Here is a 21,096-nt window from a genome sequence, read left to right on the forward strand (position 1 = left end):
TTATATAAAATGCAGGATGAAAACTTTTGTAAATATTTCACTATAATAGTGCATTGAATATTATATGATTTTGCCAATTATGAAAAATCTTTCTTGCAGAGGTCCATTCTTGGATAGTCTGTGATGGTGATATTGATCCTGAATGGATAGAATCTTTAAATTCTGTCCTAGATGATAATCGTCTTTTGACAATGCCATCTGGTGAACGCATTCAGTTTGGTCCAAATGTTAACTTCTTATTTGAAACGCATGACCTCAGTTGTGCTTCTCCAGCTACGATATCTCGTATGGGAATGATTTTTCTTAGGTTAGCCCATTTTATTATTTCTCTTTATATACATAAATGTCTTCATTGTATGTAACTAACTATGGAAAAAAGTTAAGGGCAGGAATTGATAAATTCTTAGAAAAGAAATGATATATACTTATATTTGTATACATGCTCATCTTGTAATTTATATTGTACCCACATTGTCAAGGTCAACACTTCAGCCTAATTACCTTCTGAAGTAATGGCATAATGGTCAAAAAAGTGATGGTAGCAGCCCTGCATTAAAAATAAATGGTAAGGCATATCTCAGAAGAGAAGTGCTGTTTATTTATAGTGTAGTAGTGAGACAACTTGTTAGATTTCCTGTAAACAGTATTACAGTGTAAGGATTGAAGTGTATTCATTAGTACAACTATATATATGCCACTGTTTTAGGATTAGGCATGTGGGTATACTTTTTTTTTTTCATAGCTGATAGTTCATTATTTTTGGATATACGGGTATTGTTTCTTTTTTTTTTTTCCCTTGTAACAGATACTTCTTTTTTCTCTATAATTTATTTAATTCATTCCTCTTTATAATTATTCCATAGTTGTTATTTTAATAATATTTTTCATTATCGCAGTGATGAGGATACAGATATAGATGCCATTGTAAAGTCCTGGCTTCAAAAGCATTCAAAGGATGGTAGCAGTCATTTGGAAAGTTATATTAATGATTACTTCTTGAAAGCTCTTCATTTTGTTTTGAAACAAGTGAGTTTTATATATCCAAGTTTATATAGTTTTATCTATTTATATTTTATATAAATCACCTTTGGGGGTTTTTTTTTTTTTTTTTTTCCCTTCATGTTCAGAACTTTCAAGTTCAATAAAAGTTAATACCCATTATGTTTTGGTTAGATAGAAAATAATCAATGAAAAATTGAGCCAAAATATATAATTTTACTAAATACATAGACATCACATCCCATACTTATTCCAAAAAATTTTTGCACATCCCTGTTTTCAAGGACCCTTCTGAAACAGTGACTCAGTTCAGTATATAAAGAAAGCATACAAGCATCACAAGTTAGTGGTTCTTTTCATGACTTACAGAGTCGAGTTGAATGATTTCAAGTATACATTTTCAGATGTCACATTGCTGGTTTATCAATTTATGCAATTGCTGACAGCGTACAACATTCCATGTCAACCATCAAAGATATTATCATGAAATGGAAGCATGTTGTTACTGCCACTGTCCAAAAATACACAGGAAGGCTACAGATGCTTGCATGATGCTAAAGGCAAATTTCCACATATCTATTCTACAATTGTCTTTCCTCAATTTGAATTTATTTCCCCTCAGGTGATTAATCTGAGCAAGAGGAAGAATCCCATCGGCATTAGGGTATTACAACAATTTCATCACATCTCTCTACAAAACATCAACCAGAAGTTTTAGGTGTCAGCAGAGGTCTATACAAACACTATATATGGAGCTCCACAGCCTGTTTTCAGGGAAGAGTGGCAGCATATATGCCAAACATCACCAACTGTAGTCAGTTGTCTCACCTTGCATAGTGCATCAAATGCTGTAACTGGTCTGTAGAGCAGTGGTAATAAGATTCATAGATTGATAAATCTTGCTGCACCCTATTCCAATCTGGTGGTCAGGTGTGGAGAATGCTTAAAGAAATCTACTGTCAAATTGCGGTGTCAACAATAATGTTCAGAGGATGTGAGTTATGGTGTGGAGCTGTTTCAATTTTGATAATTCCAGCTCCCACAATGTGACTGTTCTTTGGTACAGACACATTTTTGTTTCTACAGGATAATAGTAACAGTAAGAGAGGCATGTGATGGAAGAAAGCAAGCGTATGAGCTTATGTAGCATCATCCAAAAAAAAAAAAAAAAAAAAAAATTCATAGAACCATTCCCTCTAAAAGTTTGTCCAGTTCCTCCTTGAATTTATTTAAGCTATCAACTTCCACAATGACAGATGGAAGTTTGTTCCAGCATTTAACCACCAGCATTTAACCACGTTGGCTAAAGGCTAATTTCCACACATCTATTCTACAGCTGTCTTTCCTCAATTTGAATTTATGCCTCCTTAGGTTCATAATCTGAGCAAGTGGAAGAATCCCATCAGAATTCAGCGTGCTCAATCCATTCAAGGCCTTATACACCTCAATCAGATCACTACGCAGGTGCCTAGTCTCTAGCCACTGCAATTTGCAGAACTTAAGCCTCTCTTGGTAAGAGGACCCCTTCATTCCCCTCACCAATCTCGTTGCCCTTCTCTATACACGCTCCAGCAAATCTACATCCTTCCTAAAATGAGGCCTCCAGACATGTATGCAGTACTCAAGGCATGGCCTGACCATTGCCTTATACAAAAGGATAATCATCTCCTTTTCCCTACTAGCAAAATTCCTGCATATCATTGACAAAACCCCATGACCTGCTCTGGCAGCCTGTCTGTATTGCTCAGAAAACATATCTGACTACACAATTACTCCCAGGTCTTTTTCATTTTCTACCGCCCTAAGGGTAGTACCACACAGTTGGTACATTCGTCTGGGGTTACTTCTACCCATATGACAACTTTGCATTTGTCAATGTTAAACTTTAGTTGCCACTTCTCAGCCCATCTACCCAAATTTTCTAGATCCTGTTGCAGTAGCACACTGCCATTACTGTCATTAACAACCCTGCCAACCTTTGTATCATCTGTAAGACACTAAGCCTGATATACCTTCATCAATATCATTTATAAATATACAAAACAACAGTGGGCCCAACACCGAACCCTGTTGGACTCCACTAATAACATTAGTCCACGAAGAACAGGCAGCGTCCATTGATTACCACTCTGTGTCTTCTCCAACTCAACCACCCTTTTATCCATTGTAGCAACTTACCCTTAATACTGTTCTGCTCCAAATTGTACAGTAGTCGTCCAGGCGCAAGTGTCAAAAGCTTTCCTGAAATCCAAGTATATGATATCAAAATTATTTTTTGCATCCAGTTCCTTTGTAACCACATCATAGTATCCAATCAAATTGGTCAGACAAGACAAGATAATACCCTCTGCCATACTTCCAGTTAGTGGTGAGCTGTGAATATTTTAACAATGGGCTCGCAATTTTTTCGACTTTCTACCGAGTAAATTTGATCGGTCATGGAAGTGACTTCATCTGCAGCTTCCACCAGAGGTGCTTCCCATGCTCACACTACTAGTAGCGTGATGCATTTTTCGTGACCGGTATGATATCTCGAGTTAGGGGCGGATTTAGGGAGTGGACAGATGTAGATTATTACCCCCTTAACCATGCATATAAGTGAATGTGTAAAACGTTCCTAGGTTTATCTAAAAAAAAAAAAAAAAAATTAAAGCCTGGTCGACATGCCTCGCCTTACGATGGTAACTGGATACGACAGCATCTGGAGTTCTAACATCTTAGAATTTTTGAATAATATGACATCTGAGGCTGAGGCTTATGCTGCACCAGCCAAAAAAAAAAATTGTGAATTACCCTGAGAGAGAGAGAGAGAGAGAGAGAAAACAAGAGGCAGAAGTAGAAGGGAATCACCAAGAATAGAAGAATGGTAATATCCAGCTCAGGATTCTAGGTGTGCCAAGCCCATACTCACCAGATGTGAGCCCCTGGGGTTGTAATACACATCTGTATGTTTTTTTTTTTATGGGATGTGTTCTAAAGAACATCAAATGTATGGAAACCTACAAATTTGTAAGAATTAGAGAACAGTATCCAGGAAGTTTTTGCTGCTTTGCCACATCAGTTTCTTCAGAAATCAGAATTTAAAAAATGTAATTGTAAATGAATTGTGTAATTGCAAGGATATATACAAAATCTGTAGCCATTATCAACCCACTGTAGGATGGAAGTCTCCTCAACAATTCATTTCTTTGTGCAAGGTATAGAGAGTGCAATGAACTAAATTCAGAACTCAACATACTGTAAGACATGGCTGAGCCTCTGAGAAAGCAAGTTGATGGTCTAAAGCAAATTCACTTTGCGGGGTCACTAGAGGCTCAATGGAAATGGACCGTAATCTGCCACGCTGATCCAGTGCAGGTTATCAGATTGACTATATTTAGCAGTCAGGGGGTTGAACCCCGATCTACTCAAAGAGCGTGTGCTGCTGCACTCCTGCTCCTGACCACTCAGCTACAGAGCCTATGGCTGAAGATTTATTTATTTATTTTTATACAAAATGCAGGTCTGATAGTATATAACAGAACTGTGGTGCACAATACTTTCTACGTTGATATCAATATTTGTAGATGAATAAGAGAAATTTAATAAGAATAAGAGAATAATAGAAATATACCTTGATAGTAGCACTATTCAAGGCATTTTACATTTGTTTAATGATATTTATCCTAGACTCAATTTTACATTGGAATGGGAAAATGCGGATACTAATTCATTAAATTTTCTAAATTTCATGCCTACTCGGGACTTGAATAAAATCCAATTTAACATTTATAGTAAACCAACAAACACCAATATGCTTCTACATTATAACAGCTATCACCCATTCACCTAAAAAAAGGGCTATTATCTTTAATCAGTTTCTCAATCCCTATAAATATTCAACGACAGAATCTGCTTTAGACTCAGAAATACAGATGTTAACCAGCAGATTCTTAAACAGGGGGTTACCCCCTTGCTACAATAAACCGAATTAGGGTACAAGCTAAGGATAGGTTACAAAAAACTACACCAACCAACAATATTAACATCAAAAAATACTTTATTTCTGTCCCATACATTGAACAGTGGCTCAAGCAGCATAACAGATTCTTTAAAGATACCGAATTTAGGATTGTGGCCAGACCAATACAGAAATTACATGCTATACTGAACAATTGCTCAGTCCTTTCCTCTTTCATGACACGAATAAATGACTTGGTATACAACATTACTTGCAGTGATTGCAACTTGTCTTACCAATTATCTACATGATTCCTGCTGATTTTTTGCATAAAACAGCATGTGTCCTCAGTTCGTGCTTCTTGTTCAGCAGTGTCAGAATTAGTCTTTCATGCCGTTAACAAAAAACATACATTTTTATTTAATGGGGCCAAAATACTTAGCATCAAACGTAATTATACAAGGCTATTAATTGCAGAAACTGTCGAAATTAAATTGCAGGAGAATTCTGTTAATGTTCGCTGTCCATATCTAATCTCTGATTGTGGTCTGAGTGCATGTGCGAAGACAAATAATCGCAGCCTTTCATGCACATGCATGAACACAAATAATCTCTCTATTGAAGATTCACACTCTGTGCAATACACACTCCAATGTGCAATACACACTCTAATTTCCATTCCTGTGATCACGACATATGGTCGAAAAGAATTGTCTGTTTCAGGAAGGAAAATCGTTTTTCAAAATTTACGTTTAATTAATTTTTTAAGATTGTTTTAATTAATTTTTGAATTGTTTTGAATTGATTTTTTACTGTAATAATTTTGCATTACTCTTTTATTCATTTTAATTTTTGGAGAACATCATACGGAAGTGTTCTATATATCATATTGAGGTAAATTTCTCTTATTTTTATAGAAAATGCAGGTGCATATGCAAACTTTTTTTTTTTTTCGTTTTTGCTTTTTTCTTTTTTTTTTGGCTGAAGCTGCATAAGCTTGCTTTCCTGAAGCATTTGTCAATGCTAATACTAATAATTCTAAGCTTTGTAGTGTCAGTAGCAGTCAGTTTTCCATGCTAGCATTACTAAAAGTTAAAAGTTGTTGGGCTGTATCTGCTTGATTCAATCGTGCTATAACTCTGGAAAACTAAATTTAGAAAGATACAGAAAATCACAGATTTTTATCTTCAGCCAACAGTTTGTGTGAGCTCATTATTTTCAGAATATACCTCACAGATGTATTGCCATGGCGGCCAAGGTTAATGTTTTTCTTTTAAAAACAATTAACTTTTAGAAAATTTCTCGTATTTACTTATTTACTTATGGTTCAGTTCATAGATACATATAATAATATTAATTATATTGGACAAAAAAATGCATATTTTTTAATTTTAGCACAGTAAAAGATATTTCTTTTGGATGCAGTGAAAGCTTTTAGAGAAACCAGTTTGAAATTGATGTTGCAAGTGAAGTGACATCAGACCACCTTTATGGTCTGATGTTGCTGCACCTGCAACATCATAAAATTCCACTTTATGTGCAATACCACTGTTTCCACAACAGTCAGTGTTGTCATTTATGAAACTGTTTTCCCATTATGCGGCCATAATTATTATACTGCTGTCTATTTATACTTCATATAAATAATGTGAAAAACTAGACTAAAGTTTATATTCAATTGTTAAAAGCAGGCAGCAGTTCTTTTTCTTCATTTTAGAAGTTACCTTATACTCTGTAAGAAGCGAAGTGTTTAGATATAGTTCTAACATCTCATAACAGCCATTCTGATAAAGGAATTGAGAAATTGTTAGAACTTTCTGTTTCAGAATTATGACTAAATTAAAAGAACTAATATATAGGAATATTATTCATTAGAATGGACAATCAGAATTTTTCTCTAGTACAGAACTCTAGAGAACAAATATGGCAGCAGAGGCTAGTCCAGCTACTGATATTGCAGCTGTCATGTAGAAGCTTCTGCTGTTATTATTTCTTTGAATGAAATAGACTAAATGTAAAGTCTATAAATGCAGAACTATGAATTAGAATTAATTTAAATAAAAATTGTTCTAAATTTTTAGACTTTTTTAAGGATGCAATCAAAATTAATAGAAGCTGCAAAGGATAACAAAAATTATTCATTTAAATTTTTGAAGCCGACCGAGCTAGCCGGGTGGGTAAAGTGCCTGCCTGGCAACCCAAAGGTCACGGGTTTTAATCCTGCCTAGGGCTTGGATCAGAATAGAAAATGCAAAAACATTGGGAGGTGCAATATGGCCACAGAAGCCGATGTGCCAACAACTAACAAAAGGGAAAAAAAAAAAAAAAAAAAAATTTTTTTTTTTTTTTTTGAAGTCTGTTATTTATGTAATATATGGATTTTGTGTATTTTATTTATTTATTTATTTTTGTACTGCTTTTTTTACATTTTAAAAGTGGCAGCCCTAACTCTCTTGCCAACAAAATAGGAAGCTAAAGAAATTCAAAGTAGGAGAACTAAAGTAAAAAATATTTTTGGTGTTCTGAACGAAAAGTTTTGTGAATATTTGGTTCTGGGAAGAATTATTGCATTATGCAAGACTACTGTTGGATTCAAGGGTAGAATTATATTCAAATGTTATTACCCTTAAAAAGCCAACAAAGTGAGCCTTTGTGTATGCAATCAAATGACTAAGCACATTATGCCTTGTCACATTGTACTCTCTTGTCTGAACCTTGAACAATGTTTGTTGCACACTATCCAGATACTTTTTTGAACAGGCCTCATATAACATTATGGTATGTCATCTTTTGAAAATTAATAATGTTAGCTGTGGCCCAAATAAGAAATTTTTATCCTACGTAATTAATATTACATGAATTCCTAGCATGAGAATCTTATCAGTCTTACTCTTCAGTAAACATATGTGCTGTATGTATAATTAATTTAGTTTTTTTTTTTTTTTTTTCAGAATAGCTTTGTTCTTGAGACTACATTAATAGGTACAGTTATGAATGGTCTTTCTCACCTAAAAAATGTTTCTAATAAGTCTCAATTTGCAGTAGCACTTTTTCAAGGACTAGGAAGTAACTTAACTCGAATAGCTAAAGAAGTTTTTTTAAAAGAGGTATGATACTTTTGTGATGTATATATCAAAATATGTTTGTTATATCTCCAAATACTTAATGCAGTATTCTGTAATATTCTTATTTAAAGTATTGACTTTTATTAGATTTTTAAAACACTCTAAAATTCATTAAATGTTTAAATAACTACTTGAAAAGTTTCATAACCATGTAAAGTCATACTCATGACAATATGATTTCTTTTCAAAAAGATTCTTTTTGCTTCAGATGATTTTATTGTTTAAAAAAAAAAAAAAAAAAAAAAAAAAAATATTAAATATTAAGGAAAAATTATGGTGCAGCAATTTATTATTTTAGTGGCCTTACCCGTATCAGCAAATTTAGAAGGAACACTAAATAGGAAAGGAAGAATTCATTAAAGAGAAAAAAAAAATAATCCAAAATGCATAGTGCACTGCTCTTGGCATATTAATATTTTCGCTTGTTCAGCATATCTATTGTATCTTCCATTTGTTCAGATAGAGTGCCCAAAACTAGTTTATAAAGCATAAAGATACAGGGGCTGATCATTTAATTTGTAGACAGATAGATGCCATACCATTTTACACTGAACAGAAATGTGTTGAATTAAGTGAACATTGTTTGTTCACATTAGAACATCAAAGATATCTTAATCATGTAGTGACCAGTGATAAGACACAAATTTATTATTATGATCTGGAAACCAAGCAGTAGTCAAGCAAGTGGAAACATTCAGATTCACCATTCCCAAAAATGTTTACCTTCATCTGTTCAGCTGTAAAACAAATAGCTACTATTTTTTTTTGTTCCAAAGGTGTTTTTGGCATGTACCTTATACCATATTGTAAAACCTTAAGAAAGCAAATTGCCACAATTGTGACAATTTTCTTCTTGATGTTTCATCAAGATACCTGTCCGTTATCATCTTGAGAAGGAAAGAACAGTCATGGATCTTAACAGTAACTGCTATTTTTAGCAGTAGCTCACATTAGGAATTTTTTTTTATCTTTCCAAAAATATCAAAATAATTTTCACTGTTCTCATTTATTCTGATGTGTCCAACCTGCCACTGCATAATTGTTAATCCAATTGATTTTTATTATTTTAGCTATTTTTGTATGATAATCATGTTTTTATAATTTCATTAAAAAAACAAATATTAACAGCATCACACCATCATCTTCATCATCAAACTCCTCTTCTTGGTCTGCCTTCTGGGCTGTTTCCATTCATTTTTGCTTAAAATTTCTGTTTAGATAATTTCTCTTCTCCCATCCTTTCCACATGCCAATACAATCTAGTTTTGCTTCACTTTTCATTGATTAGATATTTGTCACTCCATGATTTTTTATTATTTTCTCATTTGTAATATGGTCTTTTCATCATTTCCACATGTTAGTACCATTTGTTTTTCTTAAAATTTGCAAAAATGATCCTAATTTTTGAAGGTTTTGAAGAATCTAATCTAACTGTAATACTAATAACATTTAATGATAATATATCACATATTTATATTTATTTGTTTTTGTTTATGATATTGTTTACTAATAGAATTATTAAGACTTTTGATTATCATGATTGAGATGCATCAGTTTTGTTTTAGGTTTTTTCATGGACAGCTAATACAATTCCAGATTCTAGAAATCCTCTTAATGTCTACTTTAATGAGAAAACAGAGAGACTAGAAACTTATTTTTCTAAGGTGAGAAATATTTTGATATTTATTTATATATTTATGTTGACAGTTTTTTTTTCAAAAAAAAATTAGTAAAAATTCATATTTTTGAAAAATGCATATTTAGAAAATTAAGTAAATTATATTTTGTGTATCATAAATATCCTCTGTATAAACAGTACTCTTCCAGAAACATCTTGACAGAACTGAAAACAACAGTATTTCCTTGGTCTTCTTTTAATGCTTTAAAGATTTTATATGTCCTAAATTGTAGTTTCAGTTTGGCAGGAAATTTTCTGAAAGTACTGCAGATTTGATGATTATTTTCCATTCCTGATTAAGATTAATGGAAAAGTTGGGTATTATAAAGATGCTTCTTCTTTTCATAAAGTTCTCTCAAAGTGATTTCATAATTATTTATGTGGTTAAGTTTGTAACTATTATTTTCTAGGAAAGGAGGAAAAAAATATTGATTTAAGTGGATTTCAACTTCTCAGCCATTTCATCTTCAAAATTTCTCTTTTGAAAGTAAATTTGGATTGACCTGCCATTCCCCCAATCTAAATTCCATCGAACACATATGGGACGCTCTGGGGAGATGTCCACACCCACCAGAAAATGTTCACCTGCTGAAGATGGCACTGACAGAGGAATGGACGATGTTACTGCAAGAACTTATCAAAAACATTGTTCTAAGTATGGACAGGCGGTGCAAAGCCTGCATCGACATTAGGTGGCTATATCTCCTACTGAGTACAACCTCTTCCCTTTGTTCCATCTTTGGCAGTGATGTATCTATATCATGGCAGACAGTGCTATGTTGCCATTTTTTAATAAAGTCCCTCTGTATCGTTTTGTTTCCATTGTTGTGTCGGTGTTGCTTCCTTCATCATTTCTGTACCTCACGGAGGGTCCTTTGATATGCTTTTCTCATATCCAGGGGGCGCCTCCGTAGCCAGGTGGGAAGGAGCAGCAGTGCGTAGCACACGCTTCTTGATTAGACCGGGGTTCGAGCCCGTCACCACCAAATACGGAGGATGCGGAAAGGTTAAGGAATGACCACCGCATATCCTGGAGCAATATGGCCTTAGTTGCTAATGCTCCTAAAAACCAAACAACAACACAACTGATATCCAGTCCCCATTCCTATGAGAAGCTAGAGGTGAAAACCTTTTTTTTTTTTTTTTGTTATGTAAACCGCAAACACAAGACATATTAGAACCTATAGTACTTAGTACCATGCTTGGGTTGGAGGTTGAGAAGATGAAAGAAGATATTTGTTGACATTGGACTTGAACTTCTGTAGACTGTAATTTTCAGGAAATACATATGAAGGAAGGTTTTTCCAGAAAACGGCACTTGAATGAATAAACGAGGAAGATGAAAAGTTTGTTCTGTTAGTTTGAAGTTAGACAGTAAATGGATGTTGGCTGGTGGAGGCATGTGTTCGGACTATTTTGAAAGAGAGAGCGGGAATTATAGAAGCCAATTCAAAAGAACAGGGCCCATGGAAATATCTATAGAAGAAGCATGCAGCAGAAACAGTACATCTATCAGACAGCGAGTGGAGATACTCTATTTGAGATGAATCATTATTTAACCTAACTGCCCTCTTCTGAATGGAATCAAGAAGCCTGAGAGAGGTTTTGGGGGCACCACCCCAGATGTGGGAAAAATATTCCATGGCAGAGCGGATTTGCGATTTATACAGAGTGAGCAGCTGTTTGAAAGAAAAGTAATGCTTAGAGCGAAAGAGAAAACCAAGTTTTTTAGATGCAGAAGAAGCAATGTTTGTAATGTGCTTGTGCCAAGAGAGATTAGAAGTCAGGGTAATCCCCAAAAGAGATATATCATTTTGCCTAGAAATCGGAGTGTCACTAAAGATAAGTATAGGAGCAGAAGAATCCTTTTTGCGAGATATAAGACAAGACTGAGTTTTAGAAGGGTTGAAATCAACTAAGTTGTCTTTGACCCACTGGAGAATTACCTGAAGATCGACATTTAAGGAATTGGTAGCAGATTTTCGAGAAGTTGAAGCTGATTGAGCAGGACAAGGTTTCTCAAAATGGAAAGTCGAATGCAATGTGGTATCATCAGCAAAACTATGGATAGGATTTCCAGTCAATGGAAGAAGGTCATTAATATACAAGAGGAAAAGAGTGGAGGAAAGAACTGAACCTTGGGGGACACCGGCATTAGTGGAGAAGTTAGAAGACAGAGAGCCATCTACAATCACCCTCAGTGAGCAATCAGAGAGAAAACTGGATAACCAATTACTAAAAACAGTTGGCAAACCATAAGATGGAAGCTTGTTTAGAAGACCTTTATGCCAAACACAATCAAAAGCCTTTGAGATGTCAAGAGCAACTACTTGTGTTTCACCGAACCTTTTCATTGAATTAGTCCATAAATGGTTAACATAAGCCAGAATATCACAAGTGGATCGACACTGATGGAATCCATACTGGCGATCGTTGATCAGATGGAAGGTTTCTAGGTAGTTTAAGAGTTGGCAGTTAATTGATTTCTCCATTACTTTAGAAAGAGTAGAAGTAATTGCAATGGGACGATAATTGAATGGGAGGGATTTGTCACCCTTTTTAGGAACTGGCTGGATTTGAGTAAATTTCCAAGCAGAAGGAAAAACACCTTTGGAATAAGAAAGTGAAAAAAGGTGGCAAAGAATAGGGGTAAGTTCAAGAGCACAGGTTTTAAGAACAATTGGAGAAATACTATCAGGACCTGGAGCTTTCTTAGCATCAAGATTCATCAAAATCCTTATGACATCCTTTTGACGGAAGACCACAGGAAGCATTGAATGGAGCGTATTGGGAATGGTGGGAGGTGTTATACCTAGATCATTAATACATGAGCTGGAAGAAAAATGGGATGCTAGCAGGTCAGCTTTATGGTAGATGACTTTCATCAACCGGTGATATACCACCACTTTGCTTATTGGTGGCTTGAAGTGGTGAAACCCATGTTTAGTCTCTGGAGCAAAGTTTCCGGCACCCCCCTCCCCCCATACTTCTCCTTCAAACCCATGCACGGTACTAAGTACTGTAGGTTTTGATACCTTTTGTGTTTGGGGTTTTTATAAAAAAAAAAAAAAAAAAAAATCCTTGGCTGAAGTGACAACAGAACCATCTGGTTTGGATAGAGATGGGAGCAGAGATGGGCAAAAGTTGCGGCCAATAGCTTTGGCAAGAGACCAGAATGCTCGGCTACCATTAGGGCAAGAAGCAAGTTTTCTACTCTTAGCCTGTTCAAACTCTAGTTTGGACTGATTAATATCTGCTTTACAATTGTTGCGAGCTTTGGTGTAGGCAGAAAATGAAACTGAAGAATTAGAAACAAGCCAATTACGATATGCAACATTCTTCTCTTGAACAGCCTTAGCACGTTTATTGGAAAACCAAGGTTTAGATAAAGGACAAGATTTCAAAGTGGAGTGTGGGATAAAGGATTCCATTCCTGCAAGAATAATTTCACTGACATGATCTGAGCAAACGTTGACATCAGAAGTTTTGAAACAGTAACCTGACCAAGGAAAAGAAGAAAAGAAGTCTCGCAGGTCATCCCATTTTGCATTCTTGTAATGCCAAACAACACAAGGTTGGGAATAGCCATGAGATGAAGGCTCCATTGGAGAAGAGACAATCACCAAGTTGTGATCTGAAGTGCTTACAGGACCTCTAACTTCGAGCGTGTACTTAGAAGGGTTGTTTGTGAGAAAAAGATCAAGCGTATTGGCTGTGTGATTAGGATTGTCCGGTATTCTTGTAGGTAAATGAAAAATCTGTGCAAGGTCATTAGTAATTGCAAAAGCCTCAGCATCTCGACCAGCTGGGTCCGTGTGGCTAGAAAACAGAAGCCAGCTGGAGTTGTGAACATTAAAATCACCAAGGAAAATTACCTTATATTAAGAAAGTTGGACTGGAGAAAGTCAAGTTTCCAAGAGAGGAAGTCAAAGAGATCCAAGTGATTAGTGGAGTTGACCTGACTGGTCCTTAAGTTTTGCACACCAGTATAGTATCTGTAGTCATTCCGTCATATCCCTAACTATTTTTTAGGGTGACCTCTGTCTCGAACTATACCACATTTTGACAAGCATTGGGGGATATCACCAGCAGCTTCCTCCTTTCATGTTCTGTGTCATGCAATAAAAGGAATATACTTTTACATGATTGTATTATTTTATAGCTGTTTAAGAGATAAGTTAAAGTGGGATTATAGGTAAAGTCCCTAGGTATATTCTTCAAGGCGGACTGAAGAATATACCTAGGGACTTGGCGCCTCCGTAGCCAGGTGGGCAGGAGCAGCAGTGCGTAACACACGCTTCTTGATTAGACTGGGGTTTGAGTCCGTGACCACCAAATACGGAGGATGCGGAAAGGTCAGTGAATGACCACCGGATATCCCCGGAGCAATATGGCCTTAGTTGCTAATGCTCCTAAAAACCAAATAACGACAACAACCTAGGGACTTAAGATTCTAACAAGATCTCCTAAAATTCAATTCTAAGGCTGCTCTTTGCTGATATTTCTAAATGACATTTATGAAGGTATTCAGGGCATACTGTCAAAATTTGCAAACAATATAAATGTGAAGGAATGGAGAATTACAATAGCCAGGCTATTCTGCTTCAGACTTAGCTGGATTTACTATGTGTGGGCATGAATTTCTTCACGCAGTATGGGCAAATTGCCAGAAAAACATGTCTTTTCGATTATTTACTGAACTTTTGCTTCTAGTGGGAAGGGAATTTACAATTCCATTATGTAAATAGTGGGATCACACAGTGTATTTTGCTCGTTTCTAGAGGCAGCATCTGAAAAAGAGATTACACTTCTTGAAAGGGCCTAAAGAAGGATAATTAGATTGGTATGGAGTGCAGGGGGGGGGGGACCCTGAATATGTGGTTTACAAACACTGGAAATTAGCTATCTGAATGGGGAAGGTAGAGGGATTTGGCTGAGCTTTTTCTAAGACCTTAAAGGGAATGAGTAAAATGAACATACAGGGTATACTTGCTGGTAGGAGAGACAAAGAACCAAGGGATATAAATATAAAATTCAAAGGAATATCAATAGAACGGATCTCAGCAAGTATGCTTGTGGTTAACAAATGACTAACCTCTGAGATAAATCATTCCCACCTCAAGATGACCACCATTGAAGTTGACAGCTTAGGTAAATTTAAGGAGAAACTGGACAAGTACTTATTATTAGCTGATTGGGTATGATAATGAGGGAATTTTTTTTGGCAGTTGCAGCAAGAGCCTGATTTCTTTGCATCATTTAGCCATCCTAATCCTATTACTAATTTATAGCTTTCTGGTTTTTAATGTATTGCTGTGTAAAAAATAATTAAAAGTAGTTACTCTTATTTCATAAGCTTCAGGACCCATTTTATATGTCAGTAGTCTCTGTATGGCACTGTGTTATTTATTTATCATATCATTTTTATATAGCCATTGCATTATTTATATATTCATATCCATTATTCATTAATATAATACTTTGAAAACTAAATGTAGACCCAGCAGACACTGGCTAAACAACTGAAATGGAAACATGATTAATAGACAATGGATTTATATAATATATGAGATAGCGACAGCATCCAGTTGCAGTTTATATTTACTTGGTATCGTCAACACCAAGCACTTAAGAAAATGACATTATTTCATGAAACATTGATCTGAATTTTATTTAGTTAACAAATTGCTATAGTTTTTTTATCTGTTTACATTTTGCTGTAGTTTAATCTTGCATGAAATTTTGGACTATCGTATGCACTAACAGTACACCCATAACAGTACATTCTAAAATCCCATAAGTTTTTACCTAATTTATTTATGTTGTATATTCACATTATATACAATATATACGTGTAAAAGTATATGGACACATTACTTTTTGTGAAAATGGATGCTTATTGAGAAAATTACTAAAACCTTTAGAAAATTAGCAAATCTTGTAGCTTTTTTATGTTCAAATCTTTATAACCACTTTACTAATATAAATGCAGTTTCTCTCTCCTTCCTCCGCTTTTTTTTTTTCATTTGTTTCACTTAACCAGCTGGTTAACATATGTGAGTGACAAAAGAAATAAATTCAACTAATTTTAACAAATGTAAATATTTATTTCACATTCTTATTATTAGATGAATTGCCTTGATTATAACTTTCATATTGTATAGAAATGCAAAATACATTTTTATAACCCACACATGTTTCTATATATATATTTTTTTTTTGAAATTTTTTTAAGCCAAATCAGTCCCTGAAGTTGGAATCACTAGCTAATAACAATGTACCAGTAGTTCTTACAACAGATGTATTAAGGATTTCCAATTTCTTGATGAACTGGTTTCAGTCAGATAATATTCAACCATTTTTACTTGTAGGTCCAGAAGGATGTGGGAAAGGGTATGTGCCTTATTTATTGATTACTTATTCATTTATCATTGTTTATTTCCACTTGTTTGCCATTTGAAATTTTGATTATTTTTTATTTATTTTAATAGTAACATGAAAGTTAGTTATTTTAAAAATAATCAGAACACTACAAATTATCTCTATAATACAGAGTGAAACCATAAGATTTGACAGTTTTCAACTTGCTGCTAAAGGATTAGGATATAGAGTGGAATAAATAAAACAAAAAATAATTAAATTTATCAGTAGAATTTAATTTACATATGTTGCTTTTTAAAAATAACATTTTCTGAATACCTCCATTACCTCTAATGAGTGTAGAAGGGTGTGCTTATCATGTTGGTATTGAAATTTTTAAAGAAAATGCTTCACTGCATGGAAATAAAGGATAATTAGTTAAGTCAGAAAGCACATAAATATTTAGAATTTAAAATGCTTTGCTATATATTAGTAATTCTGTTTTGAATTCTTCATTGGTGGCAAAAGGATAATGAAAACCTGAATGGATACATTTACAGTTTGCTGCAACCCGTTCTACAGTCCTAATTCCACTCGAAGTTCTTTGTGCACCATTTTACTAAATAAAAAGAAAGGTAGTTAGATGGACAACTCTTTGCTGTTCACTTCTGGACAGAAAACCAGCTTCCTTTCTTTCCCAAGACAAAGATAGGAAGCTGCAATGGTGCACAGCACCAAGTATGAATTATTTTAGAACTGTAGGACAGATTACAGATGTGTAAGAATATATATACTTATTTGTTATTCTTTAGCCTTAAAGTTTTCTTGTTATGCCACTGAGAGTCTTTGCCTGTTGGTGGTCCCTGGCACACCTCCACATGGCATGGAATGGGAGTTGGGGCAGTGGACCAGGTGTTCGCTGCCCCCCCCTGGCTGCAAAGTTGCCAGGTGCTGGCACTCAATTCAACATAACACACACATAAGCTTTGCACACCAACACTTATTCACACTTGCCAGCTTTGACATGTTTGCTTTTCAGACACTACTGCGGCACATAGGGGAAACCCTGGAGATGGTCTCAAAAAACAAGAATACCTTAAATTCTTTAGCCCTCAAGATTGAATTAATAATGTGTCATGTTTTTGTTTTTGTTAATTAAAATGTTTTGTAGTTTCAATTAAATACTATTCAATGACATGTTTCCTTTTGAAATTTTTCAACAAAGATTTAAAAATTTTATATTAATTACTGCTATATATTTGCACCAGTCCTCCCATTATCTTCAGTAATTCTGTTTTTATTGTCTTCCAGGGTGTTAGGACGTTTTTATATGCCTTTGATTTTAGGTATCTTCACAGAAAAAAAATTAATTGTGCTTAAATCAGAAAGACTTGCAGAATATATGATGCCTCCGTATCTGAAAATGAAGCAGTTTGGAGACATACTTTGTTTCATTGTGTGCACCATGGATATCATTTTGTTGGAATCATAGATCATCTGCCCATCCAGTGTGGTTCTTTACCAAAAACTTGTAACACATTTACATATTGAGTTTATTGGAGTTTACTTAACGTTATGGTTTTCTTCATTAACATGGACCAATTATTAAAAATGGTAACACTGCATACCGAATGGCAATTTTACTTCTGTACATAGCACAGTGGCCTCTGTTGCAGCTTCAAAATATATGGAATAATACAAATAAAATATATGGAATATTTTACAAATATGAAGAGTTTTGGTTTGAAATTTTATTATTATTAGTTTTATTAATTTTCAAACTAATAATTTGGTTTTATTATTAGTTTGAAATCTAATCTTACCTCCCAAACACTTCCTAATTCATTTCACAATCATTTCACAAATATACGTGGTCTCAATTCTAATCTGAACGATGTCCATTTCCACTTGCAGTCTACCAAACCCCATGTACTTTTTCTGACAGAATCTCAATTATCGGTTGATTCAACTATTGCTCATCTCAGATGCCCAAATTATTCACTGTATGATTCCTTTTGCCTCAAAGGTGGTATTTGTCCATATGTCCATTCTGATATTCCCTGTCAGAGACTTGGCAATTTGAAATCTCCTCTCTTTGATCTTCTCTGGCTTAAAATATCTCTACCTCATTGTATCAAATTCATCTGTTGTCTCTACTGTTCTCCCAACTCCACTAATCACTTGGAGCTCTTTGACTTTCTCTCTTTGCAACTTGACTTTCTCCAGTCCAACTTTCCTAACAGTGATTTTAATGTTCACAACTCCAGCTGGCTTTCGTTTTCTAGTGACACCGACCAAGCTGGTCGAGATGCTGAGGCTTTTGCAATTACTAATGACCTTGCACAGATTGTTCATTTACCTACAAGAATACCGGACAGTCCTAGTCATACAGCCAACACACTTGATCTTTTTCTCACAAACAACCCTTCTAAGTACACGCTCAAAGTGAGAGGTCCTTTAGGCACTTCAGATCACAACTTGGTGATTGTCTCTTCTCCAATGGAGCCTTTATCTCATGGCTATTCCCATCCTTGTGTTGTTTGGCATTACAAGAATGCAAAATGGGATGACCTGCTAGATTTCTTTTCCTTGGTCGGATTACTGTTTCAAGACTTCTGATGTCAACGTTTGCTCAGATCATGTCAGTGAAATTATTCTTGGAGGAATGGAATCATTTATCCCACACTTCACTTTAAAATCTCGTCCTTTATCTAAATCTTGGTTTTCCAATAAATGTGCTAAGGCTGTTCAAGAGAAGAATGTTGCATATCGTAATTGGCTTGTTTCTAATTCTTCAGTTTCATTTTCTGCCTACACCAAAGCTCACAACAATTGTAAAGCAGTTATTAATCAGTCCAAACCAGAGTTTGAACAGGCTAAGAGTAGAAAACTTGCTTCTTGCCCTAATGGTAGCTGCGCATTCTGGTTTCTTGCCAAAGCTATTGGCCGCAACTTTTGCCCATCTCTGCTCCCATCTCTATCCAAACCAGATGGTTCTGTTGTCACTTCAGCCAAGGATAAAGCTGACCTGCTAGCATCCCATTTTTCTTCCAACTCATGTATTAATGATCTTGGTATAACACCTCCCACCATTCTCAACCCGCTCCATTCAATGCCTCCTGTAGTCTTCAGGCAAAAGGATGTCAGAAGGATTTTGATGAATCTTGATGCTAAGAAAGCTCCAGGTCCCGATGGTATTTCTCCACTTGTTCTCAAAACCTGTGCTCCTGAACTTACTCCTGTTCTTTGCCGCTTTTTTCACTTTCTTATTCCAAAGGTTTTCACTTTTTTCACTTTCTTATTCCAAATTTGCTCATATCCAGCCAGTTCCTAAAGAGGGTGACAAATCCCTCCCATCCAATTATCGTCCCATTGCAATTACTTCTACTCTTTCTAAAGTAATGGAGAAATCAATTAACCGCCAACTCTTAAACTACCTAGAAACCTTCCGTCTGATCAATGATCGCCAGTATGGATTCCGTCAGTGTCGATCCACTGGTGATATCTGGCTTATGTTAACCATTTATGGACTAATTCAATGGAAAGGTTCGGTGAAACAGAAGTAGTTGCTCTTGACATCTCAAAGGCTTTTGATTGTGTTTGGCATAAAGGTCTTCTAAACAAGCTTCCATCTTATGGTTTTCCAACTGTTTTTAGTAATTGGTTATCCAGTTTTCTCTCTGATTGCTCACTGAGGGTGATTGTAGATGGCTCTCTGTCTTCTAACTTCTCCACTAATGCCGATGTCCCCCAAGGTTCAGTTCTTTCCCCCACTCTTTTCCTCTTGTATATTAATGACCTTCTTCCATTGACTGGAAATCCTATCCATAGTTTTGCCGATGATACCACATTGCATTCTACTTTCCATTTTGAGAAACCTTGTCCTGCTCAATCAGCTTCAACTTCTCGAAAATTTGCTACCAATTCCTTAAATGCTGATCTTCAGGTAATTCTCCAGTGGGTCAAAGACAACTTAGTTGATTTCAACCCTTCTAAAACTCAGTCTTGTCTTATATCTCGCAGAAAGGATTCTTCTGCTCCTATACTTATCTTTAGTGACACTAGGCAAAATGATATATCTCTTTTGGGGATTACCCCGACTTCTAATCTCTTTTGGCACAAGCACATTTCAAATATTGCTTTCTCTGCATCTAAAAAACTAGGTTTTCTCTTTCGTTCTCCACGTTACTTTTCTTCCAAACAGCTGCTCACTCTGTATAAATCGCAAATCCACCCTGCCATGGAATATTGTTCCCACATCTGGGGTGGTGCCCCCAAACACTCTCTCAGGCTTCTTGATTCCATTCAGAAGTGGGCAGTTAGGTTAATTAATGATTCATCTCTAACAGAGTCTCTCCACTCGCTGTCTCATAGACGTACTGTTTCTGCTGCATACCTCTTCTACAGATACTTCCATGGGCACTGTTCTTCTGAATTGGCTTCTATAAATCCCACTCTCTCTTTCAAAACAGTCCTAACATGTGCTGCCACCAGCCAACATCCATTTACTGTCCAACTTCAAACTCACAGAACCAACTTTTCATCTTCCTCTAAAGCCATTTTCATCTTCCTCTAAAGCTCTAAAACCATCATATGCTCGTGAGCTATCACCAATAGACGTGCAAAGAGTTTACCAGCAGATGAAAGCAAAACAAGGGGAGGATAACTCTCCTACTTATAACTAGTGCTCTGGAGAATGGTTGATCTACTTTCTTCCAAATTTTTCAGAAGCCAGAAAATCAATGAAGAATTAAGGAGAGTCGCCCCTAAAGCAGTGTTTCCAAAACTTTTTTAGTAACAAACACTTCATCTCACAATATATTTGCAGAACACATATATTTATGGAACACAAGTTTAGTGGGAGCCAAAGAACTGTTTGCTAATATTTTATTATATACGATGCACTGTGCATCAGGAACATCTTTATTTCCAACATGTAATGCTGAAATTCAAATAACTGTCATCGTACTTTCGTTTTGGTCTTTTATTAGTTG

The 21,096-nt window shown here is 35.4% G+C and overlaps 1 protein-coding gene across 1 annotated transcript in view; it reads left to right on the plus strand.

Moving 5' to 3' along the window:
* Nucleotides 1-21,096, plus strand: part of btv (dynein cytoplasmic heavy chain beethoven) — a 696,240-nt gene that overhangs the window by 345,927 nt on the left and 329,217 nt on the right. Inside the window, exons 32-36 of the mRNA XM_090384033.1 lie at nucleotides 100-307; nucleotides 897-1,026; nucleotides 7,891-8,046; nucleotides 9,630-9,728; nucleotides 15,978-16,135. Coding sequence (XP_090240159.1) covers nucleotides 100-307; nucleotides 897-1,026; nucleotides 7,891-8,046; nucleotides 9,630-9,728; nucleotides 15,978-16,135 — 751 coding nt within the window. The remainder of the gene's footprint in view (nucleotides 1-99; nucleotides 308-896; nucleotides 1,027-7,890; nucleotides 8,047-9,629; nucleotides 9,729-15,977; nucleotides 16,136-21,096) is intronic.

Source organism: Mastigoproctus giganteus, chromosome 10, assembly GCF_048544385.1.
Source record: "Mastigoproctus giganteus isolate SK-2022 chromosome 10, ASM4854438v1, whole genome shotgun sequence".
Classification (NCBI taxonomy): Eukaryota; Metazoa; Arthropoda; class Arachnida; order Uropygi; family Thelyphonidae; genus Mastigoproctus; species Mastigoproctus giganteus.